The sequence below is a fragment of the Salvia hispanica genome, chromosome 2 (assembly GCF_029641045.1).
Source record: "Salvia hispanica isolate PSC_SH4W2 chromosome 2, Shi_PSC_v1, whole genome shotgun sequence".
Classification (NCBI taxonomy): domain Eukaryota; kingdom Viridiplantae; phylum Streptophyta; class Magnoliopsida; order Lamiales; family Lamiaceae; genus Salvia; species Salvia hispanica.
The window spans coordinates 34,335,099-34,356,502 of record NC_142693.1 but is presented as its reverse complement, the minus strand read 5'-3'; the positions used below and the strand labels follow the sequence as shown (position 1 = coordinate 34,356,502).

Genomic DNA, 21,404 nt, shown 5'->3' with positions numbered 1-21,404 from the left:
AAACAGCGAACTAGCAACAGCACACCACCAGAAAAAGAGCGAATAAACCCTAGGTCTCGGTTGTCCAAACCCTGAATGCGAAGGAGGAAGACTGTTTCTTTAGGTGCTGGTCCTTCAACAGCGCCTGTAAATACACCCCAACCCCCGTCGCCTCAAAACCCTCCGCAACCCCTGCCGCCTCAAAACCCTCCTGTACGAGCTCCGCCTCAAAATCAGTCGCGTTCAACCCGTGAAGGTAAAATTTTTATCTTTGTTTTTTATTTTTTATTGATTAGGGTTGGGGTTATGAGAAATGTATGATTTTTTATTGATTAGGGTTAGGTCTGTTGGGTCGATTAACGTATGTGACTGATTTTATAGTAATTTTTTGGGGGAACATATCGAATATTGTTTGTTGTTTGGTTGTGGTCCTCAAATATGACTACACATATTGTGATTGAGTGAGGGTAGATTAAAGTATGAGTTATTGGTGTTGTGTGGATCGTGTGTGTCCAGAAAAGTGCATTGATGTTTTGTTTTTTGTTGTGTACAAAGAAGGCTCCATAACTGTTCACGAACTGCAGTCGTCGCCTAGAGTTCGTCGTTCATCGTTTGTCGCTGAAGAGAGGAAAAACAAAGAAAGTGTTTGAGAATCAAAGCTAGGGTTGTGTCAAATACATTTTTAAAGTTGAATTATCTATCATTTTATGTGTTTTTAACGATTGTTTTTTATTTTTATGAAATAATTAAAAAATATTAATTCAAATGGTTAATTTGGTCAAACCCTGCTTCAATACCATTGACCGTATGTTTTAGACAGCTCCGTCGATTTTGGACTGATTCCGGTCCAAGTTCATTTGCGAGGGACCCAATAATCAAAAAATGTTCAGGATCAAATTCATAAAACGGTCATATATATATTTATGACCAAATTTGGCCTTTAGTCTACTTCAGTTCATCTCCACAAGCTCCACAACTTGTTGAATAAAATGAAAGGGACATAAGAGAAATGAGGTGTACGTCCGCACAGTGGGGACATGTATGACATTATCACTTTTGTTTCACTACAATATAATGGAAACTTTTCTTCGGGATTACTTACTCACGCTTTCTAGTAAGGTAGTAAAAGAATAAATATCACTTTTCTTCAATAATTTATACTTGTTCTAGGACATATGCACAGTGCGGACGGGGGGGACAAAGTTACAACATTGTACAAAGGGTTGCACCTTATTTCAAACAACATTTGAAGTAAGGATTATCAATGAAGGAATCATCAATAAAAAAATAAAAAATTGGCCTTCTTTCCAATGAAAACTTGCAAATCAACAAATGGGAGAATCGTCGTCTTTCTGTAAGTTGGATCGCTCAGCATCTAAAACACCCTGTGCAAAAGAAGCAGTTCAGTAACCAGCTGGATAATCAATCTATTTAACAACAAATGGTTTTAAACAAACCTTGATTATCATTATGGCAGCATCCTTGTGTAGAACCTCGTTGTACTCTGTGCAACCTAGATGCTGGTACACGACAGAAAAGCCAATGTATATTTACGCTGGAACAAAATCAACTACACGAGTTTATTATAGTTAAGAAAGCTGTGGTCTAATACAGACCTGCACGCAGTTTGGACAGCCGCCATCGGCCGAGCAGTGGCATGACGAAAGCAGTTCTAAAGCAGCAGTCATCATATCCAGAAAATGAGGCTGAAGCTGAAATATGTAAAATGGTCATCAGTGGGCATATTCTGAAATGTTTCGTCTTGTAAAATATCCTGGAATCTTTTGTTCGAGAACTTGCATAATTCAAAGATCGAATCACTCAGTTGACATGAAAAGAGAGGCTTTTCAGCTATTTTGATTCCAATCAATGGAGCGGAATGTATAGTATAAATGTCTTCAACGGTGTACCTTCCTTGAAATGCCTGTCCCTCCAGGATGAGGATCATAAAGTAGAATCCTTTCAGGAACATAGCGACTATCGTGAGGATTTGCACACTCTGACGCTATGTCAGATTGGTTACATATGACAAATCTGCAAACAAACTTAATCATGAGAATGACAAACATAACCAATTGCAATCTAAGGGTGGAAAAGAAAACATTTTAAAGTTGATGATCCAGGTTTACTAACTGAGAGTCAAAGAAGCATATTATCACAATTCACATGGTGGAATACAAAGAACTCACAGAGGAACTACATTAATAAGAGCGTGCCCAGCAGCATGTAATCCGCCATCAAATGAGTAATGTAAAGCCTCAACTGCTGTCTTTACTGATTGTGGAACTCGAATCCAAACAGCCTAGTATCGAACAAAGTAAGAATAACAAAGATTTGAAATATGGAGGTAGTAACTATCAAAAACTGACAATGCACACAAACAAGTATTAGGTGATAGGTATCTACAAAAAGATAAGCCTCCAAGTCATGTACCTGCGATTCATAGGTGTAATCCGGAAGATAGAGTTCCACAGTATCGATAACCTGATTGCTTCTTCGGCATATGCGGCGAAACCCAAACCAAGTAGTTGTTACTTTGCAAATATGTGCCTGGGCAGTTGTTTTGCCAAACTGACCATTAGCCATTCGAGCTGGATAGGCCTATAAAGTGACATATGAACAATTAATTAGGAAACTGCCAGAAATTGATGTTCAGATTGCACAAGACAAGTGATATTGTGACATGTTTCCAATGACACAAGTCTTAATGACAACTCTTAAATGATAGGAAACAATCACGAAGAGTTTCACTCAACTGAACTAGGAAAATCTGCAGACAAAAGTTGTCTTCTAACAATGAAGGGATCGGAGTTTTGAAAGTGGTAAGAGGGGAATCTTATGATTACTCTGTGGAGGAGTCTCTTTGCCGAATGAAGAAAGATTAAACATTATTTCATCTTTGAGAAAGCTCAAGTGAAGTTCACATAAGATGTCTGCATTATATCTTAAAAGATCAGAGGTGAAAGTTTCCAAATGAAGTATCAATATAGCCAACTCCAAGGCTGGCCAATTCTCGTTTTCTTTTAACCATGATATTGGAAAAATAGCCAAACTTCTGGAATATTCTAAATCGATTGCTTTAAGTATGTTCTTCTCAACCAACATTATATAGCCCCTATTCATAGAACAAAATAACATGTAAAATTTATTCTAGATCCCACATAGAGAGTCAAAGCAGAAGAGACCAGAAAGAAAAGTATCAGCTTTTACGTACAATGTCACCACCAATCACATGAATATCTGTGTAATCGCGAGTTTTTGTATAGTACTTCACGTCAGCTAGTAGGCACCAAGCAATTTTACTTGATAAATCCAACTGCTTTACAAGATAGGTTTTCCCCTGATTCATATATATGGCACCTTCATAAACCTGTATGAATGCAGACATGAGGGCCCACAAACAATGCAGAAAAAGCGCAGGTATAAACATGTCAAGAATCTAAAGAGCAGGTTTGAATAAAACATAATTCAAAACATAGAAGTCAAAGCAAAAGAACATATCTCATATATGTGATCATTATACATTACATTCACTGGTTTTCAAGTGAATTCCTGGGAAGAAACAGCTGAACTTTTGCAATTAATACAATAGATAGACAAGATTTCAGCATAGTTACTTAATAAATAGTACTCCCTCCGTCCCAATAAATATGCAACATTTGGTTTCCGGCACAAGATTTTATGTAGTGGTGTTTTGTGAGTTAATGAAGAGAGAGTAATGTAAGAGAGAAGAAAAAGTAGAGAGGGTATTGTTTCCATTTTAGGAAACGTTTCATTTTTATTGGGACAACCTAAAAAGGAATACGTTTCATTTCTAATGGGACAGAGAGAGTACTATCGTACCAGCTCAAGGACTGATCTACAGGATATAGATTTAACAAACAGTAATCGACATCTAATCTAAACTCCTATCTTGAACATTTTATGTCTTAGTTCCCTTTTTTAAGTTCTGGTGCTTGAATTTTGTCTTCTTCCTCAACAATCTAAAAGGGAAAGTTGCGTACTTTGTGGAACCAAATATAGTAATTGTTGCGTACTATCCGTGGATGGAAGGAGTATTAGGTATTTTTTTCTTTTCAAATATTTACCCAGTCTCTTTAGGAAATAATGACTAATGGGTATCAAGATCAGGAAAGTAATACACACAAACATGATTTCTCCATTACCTGAAAGAATGCTTTGCTTTCTTCAATTTCTTCAAGGACTTTATCATTTAGCTTGTCAATTACTTTATATCTCACAGTCTCTATGGCTCTAATACTTACAGCACTTGATGGAGATCTCTGAACAGGAAAATAAGAGGTAGTTAAGATTATGAGTTGGGTAACGAGTTGAGCATTGGATACAGAAATATGAAGCATTTACTGACAATCAATTCGCTAGAACATATAGAAAAGCATCCCAGCTTAGTCACATATGTATCACCTCTTGCCCAATGTAGGTCCACATTCTAGCAGCATAATCACGCAACATATCAGTGCTCAGGTTGCCATTGCTTTTAAGTTTCATGACAGCATTCTCTAAGCCAGGACCAAAATAATCCACGTCGTGAATAAAACTCAATGGAAGTTCAAGAGCAGCACATGACAAGTGCTGCTGCAGCACCTAAAAGGAATACAAGTAGGCAGCCATTTAAGCAATAACCTAAAATTACCACTTCCCATCCTTCATTATTGAGATTCCTATAGCATAATACAAAATGAAGCAAAACTGTGCATGTAAATAAACCTGATCATTATTAGGATCAACATGGCAACATTCAATTGAACCCCTGAAAAGTTTATTTGGAAACTTCATGAAGTACTGATCTAATGGCCCTTCAAATGCAACATATATAGAAAGTGATGGCTTTCCTCTTCTTCCCGATCTTCCAGCTTGTTGCCACATACTAGATAGAAAATGATTAAAAAATAACAGGGAACATAAATCAGCTAGATCGAAACTGATATGATCAACCATGGATTAATTATGTACCTTGCTATGCTACCAGGGAATCCAAGATGCAGTGTGACATCAATTTCTCCTACATCAATGCCTAACTCAAGGGCACTTGTGGCAGCAACACCACATATATTGCCATTGAAGAAATCACTTTCAATTCTTCTCCTATCCTATTCCCATGAGACAGTTAACAGCAGAAGATACTACTAGGGCTTATCATAACAATTGAAAAGTCAAACTAAAGCAGGCCCCCAAATGCATGTAGTTTAGGAGTATCAATCTTGTATGTTGGGAATGATTGGAACTAAGTTTACCAAAAAGAAGCCCCATGAATAATACAGCCCACATAACAATGAGGATCCAAATAAGATAATTCCCATTTAAACATATTGATGCCCATAATTGGGTGTGTAGGAGTACACGTGATTGGGACCCCCCGAAAGTTGAATATATTGAATACTCATGAACAAGAAACTGACCTCAGCGACATAGCCCCCACGGTAGGAATATACTTTATTTACTAGATGAGGTGCGGAGTCCTGAAGAATTTCACGCCTTTATGCAATCAAAATAAATAAAAAGTTATAACCCCCATGAAAATTAACTCCAAGCATCTGAAATGTAGATGTTACACCTACGTGTAGCAGAGAACAAGTTCACAAAGTTTGCGTGTTTTACAGAAGGCAATACAACGTAGACCATGCTGAACCATCTCTGCAAAGAGTTGTGAAACTTCCAAGATAGGGCTGCAAAATAATCAGATTTAATAGACATCAAATTATATAAATTTATTCAAGAAAGTGTATATTAAGGTCCTTTATTATCTAGATAGGACTAGATCCACTATATTTTAGGGATTTCTCATCATCATACTGCTTTTTCTTTAGTGATATTTTTTGTTTCTTAACAGAAGAAAATGAAATCTACAGAAGATCCTACATCAAACTATCAGTTATATGGTGGATTGTCTCCCAATGCTTCTTTAATATTTATAGTTCTCAGAATCCAGGGTGACAATCCATAACAAATCTTGGTCCTTAATAACCTAAACATCCTTAACAGACACAAAATTAACAACCTATTTTAAGCACCCACCCTAATGTTAGCAGCAATATCAGGAGCCAAAGGCTAATGTCAATAAGTTACTATGCCCACCCCTACTAGGCCATCTAGCAAGCTTCCAACCCCAAATTGAACAAGTGATGATCTTTCATAAATTGGAACAGGTGAAAATTGGATTAAAGATGGGTAGCGAATTGATAACATGCTTATTTTTTCCACCATTATATCAGATTGATGTCCTAATTATAATACATCCAAATTTTATGCTTGACGCTTCCAGGGTAGTTTCTAGCTTTCAGTGAAATGTATACCCTGTCAGCATTTTACCAGTGAGCCTCTACATTAATCCCATCAAGAGACCATTCTCCATGTCATCATCAAGCTGATGACAAGATGAGTTTTTGCTATTTTAGAGAATGGTAATAAAACAGAAATTAATAAACAAATCTAAAATTGCAGACCATTTTAAGTCGATCCAAAAACATCATCTTACGAACAATCAACAGGGTAGAGGCCATTAAGGTACAGCGTCTAACCTTGAGCGTCCATCTACCACAACTTTATTAACGGATTTGTTTGCCCCCAAGCTGGCCTTTGTTCTCTTCCAAACCTAGCAAATAGAAAGTATGCAAGAAGGTTTTTAACTTAATTCAAACCAAAAAAATTCTGAATGGAAGTTGGGTAGACCAAGGAAGAAACTCTCACAGTTTTCAGACATAAAGGAGGATTCCAGAGCATAAAAAGCTTTAAAGCAGAAGGGCTACCATCATCTGCAATCACTTCAACTGCCGGTAGATTAGCTAGTTCCTGGAATAACATTTAGAAGTGAAGCAAGGTACATAACAGCAAATTTGAAATATGAACTCAGGCACATGGAAAATCTTAAGAACCTATATAAACCGATAGGAAGTTCCTAGGACATACAAAAAAAGCTTTCAATTGCCTTGCCTCCAAGTACTATTTAAGAATGAGATGAAGCTTGAATGAAGATGCGAATCAAATATTTTGAACTGAAATAGTACCATAGCGTGCTCCTGCGGATTGGCAGAAGTTGCAGTACTGAATATGAAAGAAGGATCGCTGCTATAAACTGGATATGAGGTCAGCTTAAAAGGTATGATGAAAATAAACTTAAACCCATAACCCACTTATATTACAAGAATTTGGGCGTACCGTGAGAACAGATTCGACGAAGCCGTCTGAATATTAGAGCAGCATGACTACCAAATGCCCCCTTATAAGAATGAGCTTCATCAATAACAACAAACCTGTCCTTGGAAAAAATAAAAGTTAGGAGTACATATAAAATGCTGTAACAGCTGATAAAATGAGATGATGGAAAAAACTTACGGGTACATACAGACAGAACAGAAAGAATGAATTTGCGAAGTTACGTACATAAGCAGCAAAAGAACTACCTAAGATATGACAATATTCGCCTAAATTGCCCATGGAACGGTAAAATTGAGACATGTAACATGTCTGGATTTGTGATTAACTGCATATTATTGGATGAAAGTTTAGTACTAAAAGTGATGGCCATACTAGAGAATCCATCCTATTCAAGGGAGAAGTTCAGATGTACCAGACGGGCATTATCCCGAAGCCAAAGTCTATCTTCCATAGAAGTGTCCCCATCGTATATACCAATATTTAGGCTATCGTCAAGTCCTTTGCTAATAGACAACAAAGCTCTCATTTGATCTTGAGCCAAAGCCTGTTTGTAAGTGGAGTCAATTAAAATGAATTAAAAAATAAATAAACTGAAACAGAAAACTGAATTTACAGATATGAGGCAACAAACCTTTGTAGGGAACAGATACAAAGCACAAGCTAATGGATCATGGGACAACATTTCTAAAACTGGAATATTATAACAGAGGGATTTCCCACTAGATGTCATGGTTGCCACAATCACATTTTTACCAGCTAGGGAGGCTTGGATTGACTTGGCCTGCACATTCAATCACCGTTAAGCGGATGCACAGGAACTTACAGAATAAGAAGGGATCCATTTCATTACTAGAAAACATGATTCCTTACTTGGTGACTATACAACTTAGTAATTCCTACACGCTCCAATGCAAACTTCATATTTTCAGAAAGCTGAGAAGGTATTTCAGCATACTCGGCACTCCGGCCACTAATCTTTTCAATGTGAACCACCTGTACCATATAATTACAATGTCAATGTCATCATTTTAAGGAAATATCAGATGCATGCAGCAATACCAAAGTTAAATAAAAAAGGGGGGAGAGGGGGATGCAAGGTGCAAACCTGTCCACGAGAACCTAGATTGCTTTTTAGATGCCCAACCATTTCCTCTGGTTGTAATGAATTTGTCTCCTGTTTGATCATAATAACACCATTGTCAACATTCAAAAGGTTCATTCCGCAATAAAATATGACATCAGTGCTTGACAGGAACAATGTTTCCACAAAGAATTATTTCAAATACTTGGCAACTTTTATATATTAAGTGAATTCTCTCCAAAACATTATACTACTTATTTGGATAATCCGGTTTTTCATCAGTTTTTCAAGATTAACCACTGATAGTATATTTCCAGAAGAGATTTTGCTTACATGACAATTTACTTGATATGAACAAGCAGTTGAAGCCGCAGATCTTCTCCTCTCTCGTTTTACTTCACTTTCTGCAGCTTCAAATTTTTTTTCATTCAGAAAGACCATAAGATCGTCCAGTGACAGAGACTCAACCATCCGTACTCCATTTTTAATCTGCATTTTAATGTTTCAGCATTCAGTCACTGGATAAAGCAACCACTATTGTGTCAGGAGAAGTATTGCTTTCACGTGTTTCAATGCAATTAATTCCTTCTTCAGAGATACACTTATCTGAACTTCTTCCTAAATTCATATTACTTACTTCAGTGGTTGGAGGATCTCAGTTAGAATGGCTAGGTTTCATAATCAGTTGCTTCATAATCAGTTGCTATTCCTCCAGTCAGATAGTTTGCATCTATTAACTATAAACTAAGTTCCTTCATGTGATGGGACATATTTAAGTTTAACATAATTAATATTGATTCATTATCTCTTTATTAGTAGAAGGCTACAGGCTTTTAGAAGATTTGGTCTCATAGCACAGCCAAGCTTGACACTAAGTTCTTAATTCTACATGACAAGAAATATGTCAGTAGGAGGCATTTGAACCCACCTCTAACTTAAGAAGCTGGATGATAGTAATGATGAGCTAACGACATAGTGATAATTGTTTGTCATACATATTTGACTTATAGTAACTTAAGGCACCAGATTCTAAGAGCCTAGGAGAGCACTATCTTTCTCTGCATGGTAATCGGCTGAATTTTCCTTGATGACTCATTTACAGCATTTGAATATATTTAGGATAAAATGGTCATTCTGCCAAGTATATCTAGCTTCATTTCAAGTAGCAGTTGAATTAATTACTTTGAATAGCTCTACAAAGTTGAAAAGAAAAAAAAAATTAGTTCCAATAATAAGTCCACAATATAACTCAACAGTGAAAGAAAATAGGATTCGAATCAAAATATTACAGCAATAAGGGAGATGAAAACTGAAGTACCATGAGTGACTTTGCTGGTTCTGTAAGAATAGCTCTGAAAGAAGCTTCTCTTTTCTTCATCGAACTAACAACCTTTGACTTAGACAACCTTTTTCCAGTTTCCACTTCAAAATGTAGAAGATAAACTGAGATTGCTTGTGTTGGATCCAGAGCATACTAAACTTATACTAGTTTATTGGTCAATTGAGTGAACAAGTACTGCAAGTTGACAGTCAAGCAGACAATTTTTACCTAACGAAGACTTATATATTACAAGGGCATCGCGCATGTTTGCTGCCTCTTCATATTTCTCGACAATAAGTATCACCTAAGAGGTATATGAACAAGGAAAACATGGTTATTATGGATTGAAGAGAGTAATGATGATATACTGCAGTTGCCTCACAAATGACTGGAGAGAAAATCAACAAATAACGAGAGAAGGAAAGGAAGAAATCTGGGTGTGGTGCTCTGAAAAATTCGTTGAACTGATTAAAATGTGGAAAGATTAACCGAGATGCTTAAATAGTTGAGTGGTTATTTGTCAAGATTCTGAGTGCACAGAAGAAAGCCACATCAAGCGGAGCTGAGAAATTTCCTCAACGAAGAAAACAAAAGAACAGATGAACTGACAACATATAACCCAAAATAGCATATAAGTACTTGTTGTTGACAGTTCAAAAATAAAATGGTAAACGAAGAGTAATTTCTTGGTTAAGAGCACCATACAACAATTTAAATTCACAAGACTAATATTTGCTACCAAAAAGAAAAGGCCGTTAAAATTACAAGACTTCACCAAGACAGTGACTGACATATTTCAAACCATATTCTAGTGGAAAAGGACCTCAATTATCAGTTTGCAGCGCATTTAGAGCAATCAGAAGAAGCACCTGAGGACATAATCGAGAGAGTTGCTCTAGATCTGCAATGCCAGGGTTATATCCAAATTTATGAATTTGCTCCAGTGGTTCCATAACTGCAGCAACAGTGATCTGTTTCTGCGACAGCTGAAGGTATGCAGAGTAAACATTTACTAAAGTGAATGTTTTCATCAGGTCCTTCAACCATAGCGGACACAGGCATGAACTACTCTCACAAGAGTCTAACTCGCATCCCACAACCGCGGCAGCTTCTCTCATCACACAAGACCCTGTGGCCAGCTCACTTACACAACTAGAAGAATCTACAAATTTAAGAAATTTTTGAAGAGTATGTTCATCAAGCATGCCATCACCAGATATCTGCAATATGTTTAAGGCATCACAGGATGGGTTTTGTTTGTCCTTATTAGACACTTTCTTCTGTCTCTTCATAGTCGATGATGTTCTCATCTCACAGGCATTCTCATTTTCGGAGTTCTTGGACGTCACCTTAGGCTCAGCTAGCTTTTCAAGGTTAGGCATGTCCTGAAAACAAGAAAGGTCTTGCATCAAGTCAGACCAAACTGACTCAGCTGAGTCTTTCGGCAACCTATCGTTGCTGTTTGAGTCTTTGGGGACTGTTTCAGATGCTTCAACTCTTTGCCTATGTTTCCTGTCCTTTTTTACAAACGGCACGGTAACAAAAAAATCCGCAACCCCAATCGAATAGCTACTGATTTCACTCTGCAAGTCCAATTTCACACCCTGCAACCAACAAAACAGTTTAAACATGCATCAAATCAGCAGCAGCAGCAACAAAAATAGAAAACAAAAAACATACTCCACAGTTCAACAATCCAATCAGTAAGCACCATATACAAACTCAATACAAAATCAGAAATTCATAGCTCCATCTCTATCAAGCACCAAAAAAAACAACTCACTTCCCGCTCCAAGCTCTGAATACAGAAGCAATACTTTATCTAAAATTGCATATTAAAAATCAAGCAACAATGAAAAATCTAAACAAAAAAGTTGAAAAGGTTACCTTGTGGAAAAGGTGGAAATCTGGGGCAGAAGCAATCGGGAGGAAACATTGCCTGAGGCGGAGCTTTAGGTCGTGAATGGTGTTTGTTGGTTCAATTGGCACTCGAATAGAGTCACCCATCAAACTGCGGACTTCGATTTCCTTCTCAAATCCACTCCGATCATCCATTTCTCTCAGAAAATTTTAGTTAATTTTTCAATTTTATCTACGTTTTTGCGTTGTTGATTTCGAGGGGATTTTGCATTTCATTGGAAACCTATTTGGCGGGGATATGAGGGTTAGTTATTTTCAATTCTTATTTAATTTAATGTTAATAATTCAATTTCTCTATTTATCTATATTTTATTTTATTTTAATAATTCAGTTTGTCTCTATTTTTCTATATTTTATTTTATTTTAATAATTCAGTTTGTCTCTATTTTTCTATATTTTATTTAATTTAATGTTAATACTTATTGGAATTCATAAATTTTATTTTAATGTATAATCATTGTATCAATTTGTTCCAATTTTTTCAGTACGTCAACTCTATCAATATTTTGAAGTTGTATTATTTTTATTTTTTGAAAATAAATATTCCAAAAACAAAAAACAAATCTAGCTTACATTTGTGTTGTAATTTTGTATATATACTATGATTTAAAGTTGCAATTTTATGCTACTACGGAATTTATATGTAACAAAACATGTTATGTCCTCGTATTTATAGTCAATTTATAATCTCAACAAAGGGTGTTTTTCATTACAAACTTTACTTAACCTTACTAGTATTATTATTTCGAGATTTGTAAACTTGCTTAAATATGGAGTATCCATCATAATATATAATAATAATATAATTATAATTATAGTTATATGGAGTATTATACTCATGTATTATAATAATAAATGATTCTTAGAAAAATGAATCCCGAGAATATGATTCCTAGTAACTTTACTTTCTTGTGTTTAAAAAATATCAAGATTTTAAATTTATATTTAATCTTAATACCAAACTAAAAATATACTTATTATTTTTTATTTATAAAAAAGAATAATATTGTAAATTTTTTAATAAATTATTAATTATAAATAGTAATAATTATATTATTATATTTATTATTATGATAGATAGTTTAAATATGGAGTATCCATCAGAATATATAATAATATAATTATAATTATAGTTATATGGAGTACTATACTCATTTATTATAATAATAACTATAATAATTATTATATTATAATTATAATATGAACGGATTTATAATTGAATAAATTTTACAAATTAAAATTGCACTATAACTTTATTGATTAATTATTAATTTATAAAATATAATAATTATTATTTATTATATGATTTATATTATATAATTATATTTTATTATTTAATAAATTATTAATTTCTATTATGGATTATTATAAAATGCAGTTATATTTGTGATAATTTTAATTGTATTTATTTATTATAGTGAAATTAAATATAATTTATAATTTTAAATTATTTTTAAAATATTGTCAATAATAATAATAATAATAATAATAATTAAAAAAAAAACTATACTATATTGCTTAAATATGTAAGAATCCTAGAACTGGAAAAAAGAATACCTAAGAAAAGTTAGGATTTAGAATCCTGGAAAGTTGTACTAACTTTCCTTGTCCGCGGATTCTGATTACTTTCCCAGTTTGATTAAAAACCGAAACAAACACATGAATTTAAAATTTAAGGAATCAGATTACTTTCCCTGACAAAATCCTAACAACCAAACATGGCCTACTAGTATTATTATTTCGAGGTTTGTAAACTTGCTTAACTTTGTCTCGTAAAAAAAAATTGACTATATATTCATCTACACTCCTTTGTAAAATAAAAGCTATGTTATTTGACACTATCAAATGAGTAATACACAATTTTAAGTGAGGTTTTAGAATTTTAGTCAAGTATCAAATATGATGCCCAAATTATTTACGAGGGTATGCGAAACAAAATTTAACAATCCTGTATAAAAAATTTGTTAGATTTTAATAAATAAATTAAATTTCAGGTCATAAACTAGTATTGTTGTATTATTATATTATCATTCTCATTAATAAACAGAACACCAAAGTATACAAATAGATAATCAAAGTATTAAATATTTGTATTTTATTTAAATTACATATAATCCTATTCATTTACATAAACAATATATATATAAAAACTAGTAAGATAAAACTTACTCATATTTTTATTAATTTTCTACAAATATTCAATGTCGAGCTTTATGTAGCAAATAAATATCAGGCGGGGATAGCTCAGTTGGGAGAGCGTCAGACTGAAGATCTGAAGGTCACGTGTTCGATCCACGTTCACCGCAATTGTTTTTTAACTTGTTCTATACTTTCATGTAATAAAACCGAATAATCAATGAGCTACGTCACAGTTAAAGTTCCGTTGTATTTAATCTTTAAAGTTTAAACAATACCTTTGTGATCAAATTCAAACTGAATTATGTACTAGAAAGTATACTTAGTTTCCACTTGCAAGGAGGGGGTAGGGGCCTGCTTTATTATTTAATTTTGGAGGCCCACATATGCACCCACCATATATTATCACCACTTATACGTGAATCGGTACTATATTAATTGTTGTTTAAGAGTCCTATTTAAACTAAATCAATTTCACCAATAAAAAACCAAAATTTTAATTCAATATATTAACATGCATTTATTTTTAAAAGTGATCAGAATTGTACACTATTGATGAAGTAATCGCGTTTAAAGAAGCCATATCTCGTGTTAAACTTATGCCTATGTGTGTGTGTGTTAATACATCTTGAAATAGTAGTAGTAGTATACTTTGATAGTGGAGTGGGAATGTAGACATTTATACTGTGGAGTACTTATGAGTATACATGTGTATAGTACTGTATTTTATTAAGGGCGTAGGACCAATGAGAAAATGACACGAAGTAGGGAAGAGTTGTGACGTCGACATCAGTGCGCCACGTGGGTGATAAGAAAGGTCAATTTCCCGGGCACCAACCGACCACCTCATTGGCGCCATCCACATGCATACATTATTACATACGTACGGACACTTAATTACATGCACACTCCCTTTAATCTCCACCTTAAACCAACATTTCAATCTATATTAATAAAATAAAACAAAACTTCTATTTATATAGCAATTACAAGTTTGAATGTGTCTTAACTAAAATCGTCAAGCATCCAACCATACGCAAATAGATGTATGTGTGTCAAAGTTCTTATCTGGAAATGCTAATTTCTTAATAGTAGTATAAAAATGGGTTTGGTTGAGCTCATAAGCATAGCTTAAAATTGTTTAATATTATTAAAGTTTTTTTAAAAATTTTTTATCAAAACAACAGATTATAAGTTCTGAATCCTTCAACTTATAAACAACCCAAAACATAATTTCAAAAATCCTAACTTATCTTTTCAAAGTTTTATGTGTGAACAACAATCTCTTTACAAAAATGAATTTGCTATAATTTGTCATACACTTTAATTCATTTACTCTTTCTAATTATGTTTTTATATCTCTAACTTATAAGATTATGTCACTAAGACTCTAAATACTTTCATAACTTAACCAGCTAATACTATCTTATAAACTTCATCAAGTGTTTGTAAACTCTTTTAAATAAGATCAGTAAATACCCTAGATAATCTTAGTTTAAGACCTCTTTGGCGTTCTTTGTGAAAAATTCTTTGTTATTAATAATTTTTTTTTCATTAGTTAGAGATAACATACTCTAACTAATTACTTATAATAATATTTAGGATCTACACTTTTTTTCACTATTGTTTTATGGATAATATAGGGAACAAAAATAGGTGGGGGTTAAATTTTAATTGCAATTATATTCCCAACTCTAGATAAAGAGCTACTCTACATAATTGTAAAATGTCTGCAGGGACAGCACAGTTAATTTCACAGAGAAAGATTTCCAAGAAAATGTCGATATGCCTAGCAAGTTAAAATCATGTAATGTACGTGGGTCGTCACATTTGATTTCAGTTGGAGCATACTATTTCAAGCAATTTAATAAGTATTTTATTCATAAGACACACATATACGTTTACATATACATATTATAATATATATGTGCAGTGGTGGACAAAAATATAGTACTTACAATATTAGAGAACCACCAAAATCGAAATGACAATAACTTCCTGTTTAAGTATTTTTAAAAAAATACTAGTTGGATATTTTAAATGAAGATTCGATGAATTACAATTACATACGTACGTCGATCGGCGTAGACATTGAAATCATGAAAATCGATTTTTAATTCATAAACTATATTTTCACTTTGTGCTCTACTGAATCAGATTGGGTAACTTCGATTGAGGTTTTCGCTTTAAAAAAAATTCTTTTTGACATGTTAATGTTTTGTTAGGTTAAATTATTAGTACTACTAGTATTTAAGTGTTTAAAAAAACTACGATGAAATTTCACAAAAATGATTGATAAATTATAGTCGTAATTGTATCAACTAATATGAATGCACTTACATGCTTGTACCTTGACAAAAACTTGAAAATTAACATGAAAGCTCTATTGATATTTTGCCCAAAAATAGAAGTACAAGAAAGAACTTGAAATGAACAAATATAACACCATGTGAATTAGTATCAGATTTTACTACTCTCACTTTTTTACAAGAGCCTAAACTAGTACAACCACAAGGATCTTTTATTAAACAGTTAGCAACCAGATATCTGTTTAATAAATTTATAATCAATTACTTGCAATCAAGGTAATAAGGTTGCAATTAATGCAAGTAGGGGAGTTGGGATATTTATAATTTTAATATAAACGTAATGGTATTAGTATAAAATTCGATTAAAAAAAGACATTTATATAATCAATCTGCATTTAACCAGCGTAATTTATTTGTAAATAGTTTACAATTGGAGCACCAAAATGACCTTTACAATTTTCTACGAAAAAAAAACAATATTTGATATTAAGAAATATCAGTGTAGTGAAACAAAATAATAATTATATCATAATAATAACAGTAATTAGTGATAAATAATGAGATGGGGGATTAGTACTGAGGAGTACTCTACTACGGAAGATAATTTAGGGATTGGTCATTGTCAGTCCAGTCGGATTGACTCCAGTAATCCGGATCAACGCCAGCCGTTAGATCAAACAGCCCTTGATCTCCGCCGTCGCCGCTGCTCCCCCAATCCAGCGCCTCATTGCCAATATCCTCCATCTTCAACCCCTCCGCTTTTTCCGCCGGCGCCGTCGCGGTCGCGATGTCGAGCTCCATCATCAATTCCTCCGGTGACGTCATCATCCCCGTGAAGCTCTCCACCTCCGCCGCGAAGATCTGTTCCGCCGACTGATCGAGGCTAGGGTTTGCGATCGGATTCACGTTGGAGAAGCTCGCGTCGGCGAAATTGTACATCACGGCGGAATCCGGCGTGGTGTGGATCGGTTCCGCCGCGGCGGAGGACGTAGGAGGAGCGGTTGCGGTTGCGGTTGCGACTGCGGCGGCGGAGGTGGTGAGGCTGGAGCTCTCGCTGCTGGAGCTCTGCGCGGTGGATTTTTCCTCTGCGTCGTCGGCGGCGGCGGAGGCATTTGTTTTAGGCTTGGAGCGCTTGGTTTTGCGGGAGCCGCCGCCGACGGGGACGTTGCGGAGGACGCCGCCTTTGGTCCAGTAGCGGCGGCAGCTCTTGCAGAAGTGGCGCGGCTGCGAGAGGTTGTAGTTGTTGTAGTAGCAGAATTTGGTGTTGAGCGAGTCGCAGCGAGGGCACTTGACGACCTGGTGGTTGTGCGGCCGCATCCGCCTATCTCCGGCGCCGATAAACCTCCCTCCGGCGCCGATTTCTTCTCCGATGCCATGCATATCTTGCATTCTCGACGATTTCAGCTGCTCTAGGTTTACAGCCGCCCAATTTTCCGGCATTTGCCGCAGCGTAGAGAAGCTCAGTGTTGAGATGCGAGTCACTGAACTAAAACTCCACACACTCTCTCTCTCTATCTGTCTCAAACAAATATCCCAGCAAATATTCTAATCTCAATATTTTAGTGACGAGAGCAAATGACGGTTATACCCTTGGATACATAAAAATATTGTGACAGTGACCGCGTCTCATATCATATCATGTCATATAATCGGTCGTTGCTAGTCGGTTATTCGACATCATTTCACACACCATTATTTACATCAGATAATTCATTTTACTATTAAAGTTTTATTTTAGTCCGTTTCTCAATTATCTATGTTCGATGTAAGTTTTATGTTAGTCCGTTTGTCAATTATCATATTTATTTTTTATTCTCTTTATTCAATTAAAAAATAAAATATATTTTAAGATAAAAATAACATTATTTCTATTTTTTTCACTTAATTTATTATGTTTTTATTAACACAAAATATAATACTTCTTCCGTCTCATAATAAATGTCACACTATCATTTTTAGTTTATCCCACAAAAGATGTTATATTTTCTTTTTTATGAAAAACTATCTCTCAAATTAATATAAATATATCTTCTCTCTCTACCTAACAAACAAAATAACATATCTTAAAATTATGTACTATTCCTCAAGTATGCCATTTATTAAGGGACGGAGGATGTACGAGTAATACTACTTACTCCTACTACATAATATTTGGTCTAAAAAGCAAATGGATTGATACTTAATGAGTCGAAATGAGTACTCAATATGGATGTTAATAGATTCATTTTTCTATTTTGAGAAGTTCCAAGTTAATTAAGTTATTTTTATTTTTAGCAAAAAATAATTTTTTTTTTTACTTTATTCTCTCTTCATCTCTCTTACTTTTTCCACCATGCATTTAACACACTATTCTAAAACTCCGTATCAAAAAAATACATCTATTAACAAGGAACGAAGAGAGTACTATATTTAGTTAAAATTCCCACCCACTAACTCATTCACATTTATTTCTAAAATTAATATTTAAGTATATAAAAGTAAGATTTATTATCTAACTAAATTTTTTAATCCATTTTTTATTACTAGTAATTTTGAAAAATTTGTGTCAATTTAAAGTGCACTATTAATAAGGACAAAGAAAGTTAGTATTGTGAGTTAATAAAAAATATAGGAGTATGCTAGGTGGGGTGGATATGACACGTGTGGGCGTGTGGGAGAGTGGATAGGGGTGCGAGTGATCAGGTGGTGTCGGCCAATGTCGCGATGGGTGTAAATGGTCATTGGTGTCAGACACAACTGATATACAAGTTGCCACGTCGAGCTACTGTTGGCCTATTTACTAGCACAAATCTACTCTCTTTTTTAATAACCAAATCTTCCCCACAACAGAATATCTTATTCATTTCTGTTTACTTCACAAACGGCTTTTCCAAACTTTAAATAATACAGCAAATATTCTGGGGAAAAAATACTCCGTATTAAACTAGTAGTAATTGTAATATTTTATCAATTACTAGTACATTCCAATCATTCAATTATCGGCAACATAATAAGCAATACTCCGTATGTGTTAAACTACTAGTAATTGTAATATTTTTACAATTACTAGTACATTCCAATCATTCAATTATCGGCAACATATATAAGCATGCCAGAAGTCCTTGAGATGTTGATTTTATGTCTAGTAGTAGTAGTATTTTTTTTTTTTTAAACTTTTGTTGGTTTGAAATCCAATTCAAATTTCGTACATTAAGTACATGATTTTCATTTTTCATAGTAAAAATAATACTCTAACAGGAAGTTTAAAAACTACTCCATACTAGTACTACACTACTACTAATATACTGTTGGGAATTATAAGAAAATTAACTATGTCTGAATGATACCGAAAATCATATGATCAAGCTATAAATGATGATGAGTAAGATCATAAATTGTATATTAGGGAAAAAAATATATTCATTATGTCTCATGTTACTCGCATTTTTCTAGTTCAGCTCATTCTAAACTATTAAACTATTTAGATTTTAAGTAAAAATTAAAATATTTAATTGATATTTTAGAGATAATTAAATATTTTCTTATTAAGTGTTCTTTCATTACACTTAAAATGCTAATTTAACTATACTAAAAAACCGTTCACAAATTTACAAGCTAAAATAAAAGTGCATGTAACATGGAACGATGGAGTATATCTTTTACAAATTCAATATGCTAATAAGAAAACAAAGGAGAATATTCAAGCCAATAAGATCATGATTCGCAAACTACGTTAGAAGCCTTTTCATGTGATCATATACTCGTTACCTTAATTAAATCGAAGCTCAAGTTGCATTTCATCATAAGCTTATAAGGTTAAGCAAATGGAACCTAAAACTGCTAATATGTTGTAACAATTTGTTCACATAGTTAAAAATCATTTCAAACATTTGGCCTTGCCCGGAAAATATGTGTTAGGTGTTAGAAGGAGTAGATACAAATAAGGTTGGGGTTAGCTTTCTTCCTTTTCTTTTTGTCCACTCGGGGTTAGTTTTCTTCCTTTTCCTTTTTTATAGGTGGTTTGTGGGTTATGGTGTTTGTGCTAGTGTAAGGTTGGCTAGGAGTTGTTTCTTTTCTTCGTTGTCTTTGCTTGGTGTGCGGAGTGCTCCTAGTGATTGTGATCTGTTGTTTTGTTTTCTTTGTTTGTGGCTTGTAACTCTCTGCTCGTCTCTCGCCGGGATTTGAGCATTTTGGTGCATGTCATGCACATATATAAAAAAAGATACAAATAAACTATACTTGTTCATTGTTTCCACTATCCATAATTTATCACTAAAACTTATTTATCGGCGCGACAATTTTAAGTGGTTTTTTAAATGGAGTGATTAATTATTTTTGAGAAATAGAAAATATGATCTATACTCCATATAGATAACATAGAAACATACATAACAACATATTCCCTTTCATAAGAAAAAAGTAGTAGTAGTAACATATAAATTACTTAACGTGGCTATTGGAGCATCATTCACATATATCTCTTTATTATCTCAAATTAAGTTACACGTTCAATTGAAAATTCACATTTTATTAAGGGTCCCAACATTGAACTTTGTAGAAACCGACGATGCATTAATTTTTCATTAATACGATGTACAAAGAAATAAGAATCAAGATTCGGATAAGTCGACCCATCTACAACTATAATCATAATAAATGTGAAAATATCTTTTCATACACTAGGCAATTTTAAAAATATTGGAACAATTAGTGGGACTTGATATTTAAAGAATATGGACCCCATATAAAAATATTTATATTTCAAAATTGGTATCTAAAGTTCTAAACATATATGTGTAGGGGTGGTTTTGGGTCATGTTCAAATAATATTTGGTGTATATATGTTATATTTATATAATCTGGTTTATCATGTCTGTATCTCCAAAGTGGAATATAAAATTTTAAAAAAATTAATAAGCATAATTTTGGCGGTTTGACTTTATATCCGAAATTGCAATGCTTGCACCGTCCAATATATAAACTATAGGGTAATAAAACTTGATTTAAAAGCCTATGTGATAGAATTTCAATGCCTATATATCGATCCATTTATTTGCTTTCACATCCACCGCCCATTACCAAAATTATACACTGTAGAAAATATACTCAATGATTTTTTTTAAAATGAACAAAAAATACTAGTACATCATACTAGATCCATTGGATGTGTTTGTTTCATACAATTAATAAATCTCAAAATCAAGTTTTTTTTTAATTATACAAAATTAGAAAACGTCGCTAGAATCTGAAAATTAGAGCATTCCCAATGGGTTCCCTTAAAACTCCCTTATTTCTCCCTTATTTCTGCCACATCAGCGCCACATCAGCACCATAATTTATCCCCAGTTTTTAGCCAACTTTTAGCCAACTGCTCCAATGGTTTCTCCCTTATTTCTCCCTTATTTCTCCCTAACTCAACATTTCATTTTTACAAATTTAGCCGTTAAAAATAAAAAAACGTCGAATTATCGCCGAATCGCGCCCACAGTGGGCGGCGATGATT

The 21,404-nt window shown here is 33.9% G+C and overlaps 2 protein-coding genes and 1 non-coding gene across 3 annotated transcripts; 1 reads left to right on the top strand and 2 right to left on the bottom strand.

Annotated features, from left to right (window-relative positions):
- Positions 1-1,099: 1,099 nt before the first annotated feature.
- On the bottom strand, positions 1,100-11,698 carry LOC125193452 (UBQ, helicase-c and DEAD-like helicase domain-containing protein). The gene is made up of 27 exons (XM_089063408.1): positions 11,445-11,698; positions 10,427-11,161; positions 9,786-9,861; positions 9,555-9,658; positions 8,570-8,725; positions 8,261-8,329; positions 8,026-8,148; positions 7,787-7,936; positions 7,568-7,699; positions 7,401-7,480; positions 7,156-7,250; positions 7,005-7,072; positions 6,688-6,789; positions 6,519-6,592; positions 5,559-5,666; positions 5,400-5,475; positions 4,954-5,090; positions 4,708-4,867; positions 4,405-4,584; positions 4,146-4,262; positions 3,194-3,349; positions 2,413-2,580; positions 2,169-2,281; positions 1,890-2,013; positions 1,596-1,691; positions 1,437-1,499; positions 1,100-1,364 (listed from the first exon to the last, which is right to left on the bottom strand). The coding sequence occupies exons 1-27, from the start codon at positions 11,610-11,612 to the stop codon at positions 1,305-1,307; spliced, it is 3,690 nt and encodes a 1,229-aa protein (XP_088919534.1). The 5' UTR covers positions 11,613-11,698; the 3' UTR covers positions 1,100-1,304.
- Positions 11,699-13,710: 2,012 nt separating this feature from the next.
- TRNAF-GAA (transfer RNA phenylalanine (anticodon GAA)) lies at positions 13,711-13,783 on the top strand. Its single transcript has one exon. It is a non-coding gene; the product is annotated as a tRNA-Phe (tRNA).
- Positions 13,784-16,312: 2,529 nt separating this feature from the next.
- LOC125211944 (dof zinc finger protein DOF5.4-like) lies at positions 16,313-17,459 on the bottom strand. The gene has a single exon (XM_048111921.2). It carries the CDS (start codon positions 17,360-17,362, stop codon positions 16,514-16,516), a length of 849 nt encoding a protein of 282 aa, XP_047967878.1. The 5' UTR covers positions 17,363-17,459; the 3' UTR covers positions 16,313-16,513.
- Positions 17,460-21,404: the final 3,945 nt, after the last annotated feature.

What these genes read in the sequence shown, in the direction of transcription:
- LOC125211944 (XM_048111921.2), bottom strand. Translation starts at nt 17,362, where the DNA reads ATGCCGGAAAATTGGGCGGCTGTAAACCTAGAGCAGCTGAAATCGTCG.
- LOC125193452 (XM_089063408.1), bottom strand. Translation starts at nt 11,612, where the DNA reads ATGGATGATCGGAGTGGATTTGAGAAGGAAATCGAAGTCCGCAGTTTG. An exon ending in TTCGGGATAATGCCCGTCTG is followed by an intron (nt 7,481 to 7,567) that starts GTACATCTGAAC and finishes AATAATATGCAG; the next exon opens with TTAATCACAAATCCAGACAT. An exon ending in GAACTTGTTCTCTGCTACAC is followed by an intron (nt 5,476 to 5,558) that starts GTAGGTGTAACA and finishes GATTGCATAAAG; the next exon opens with GCGTGAAATTCTTCAGGACT.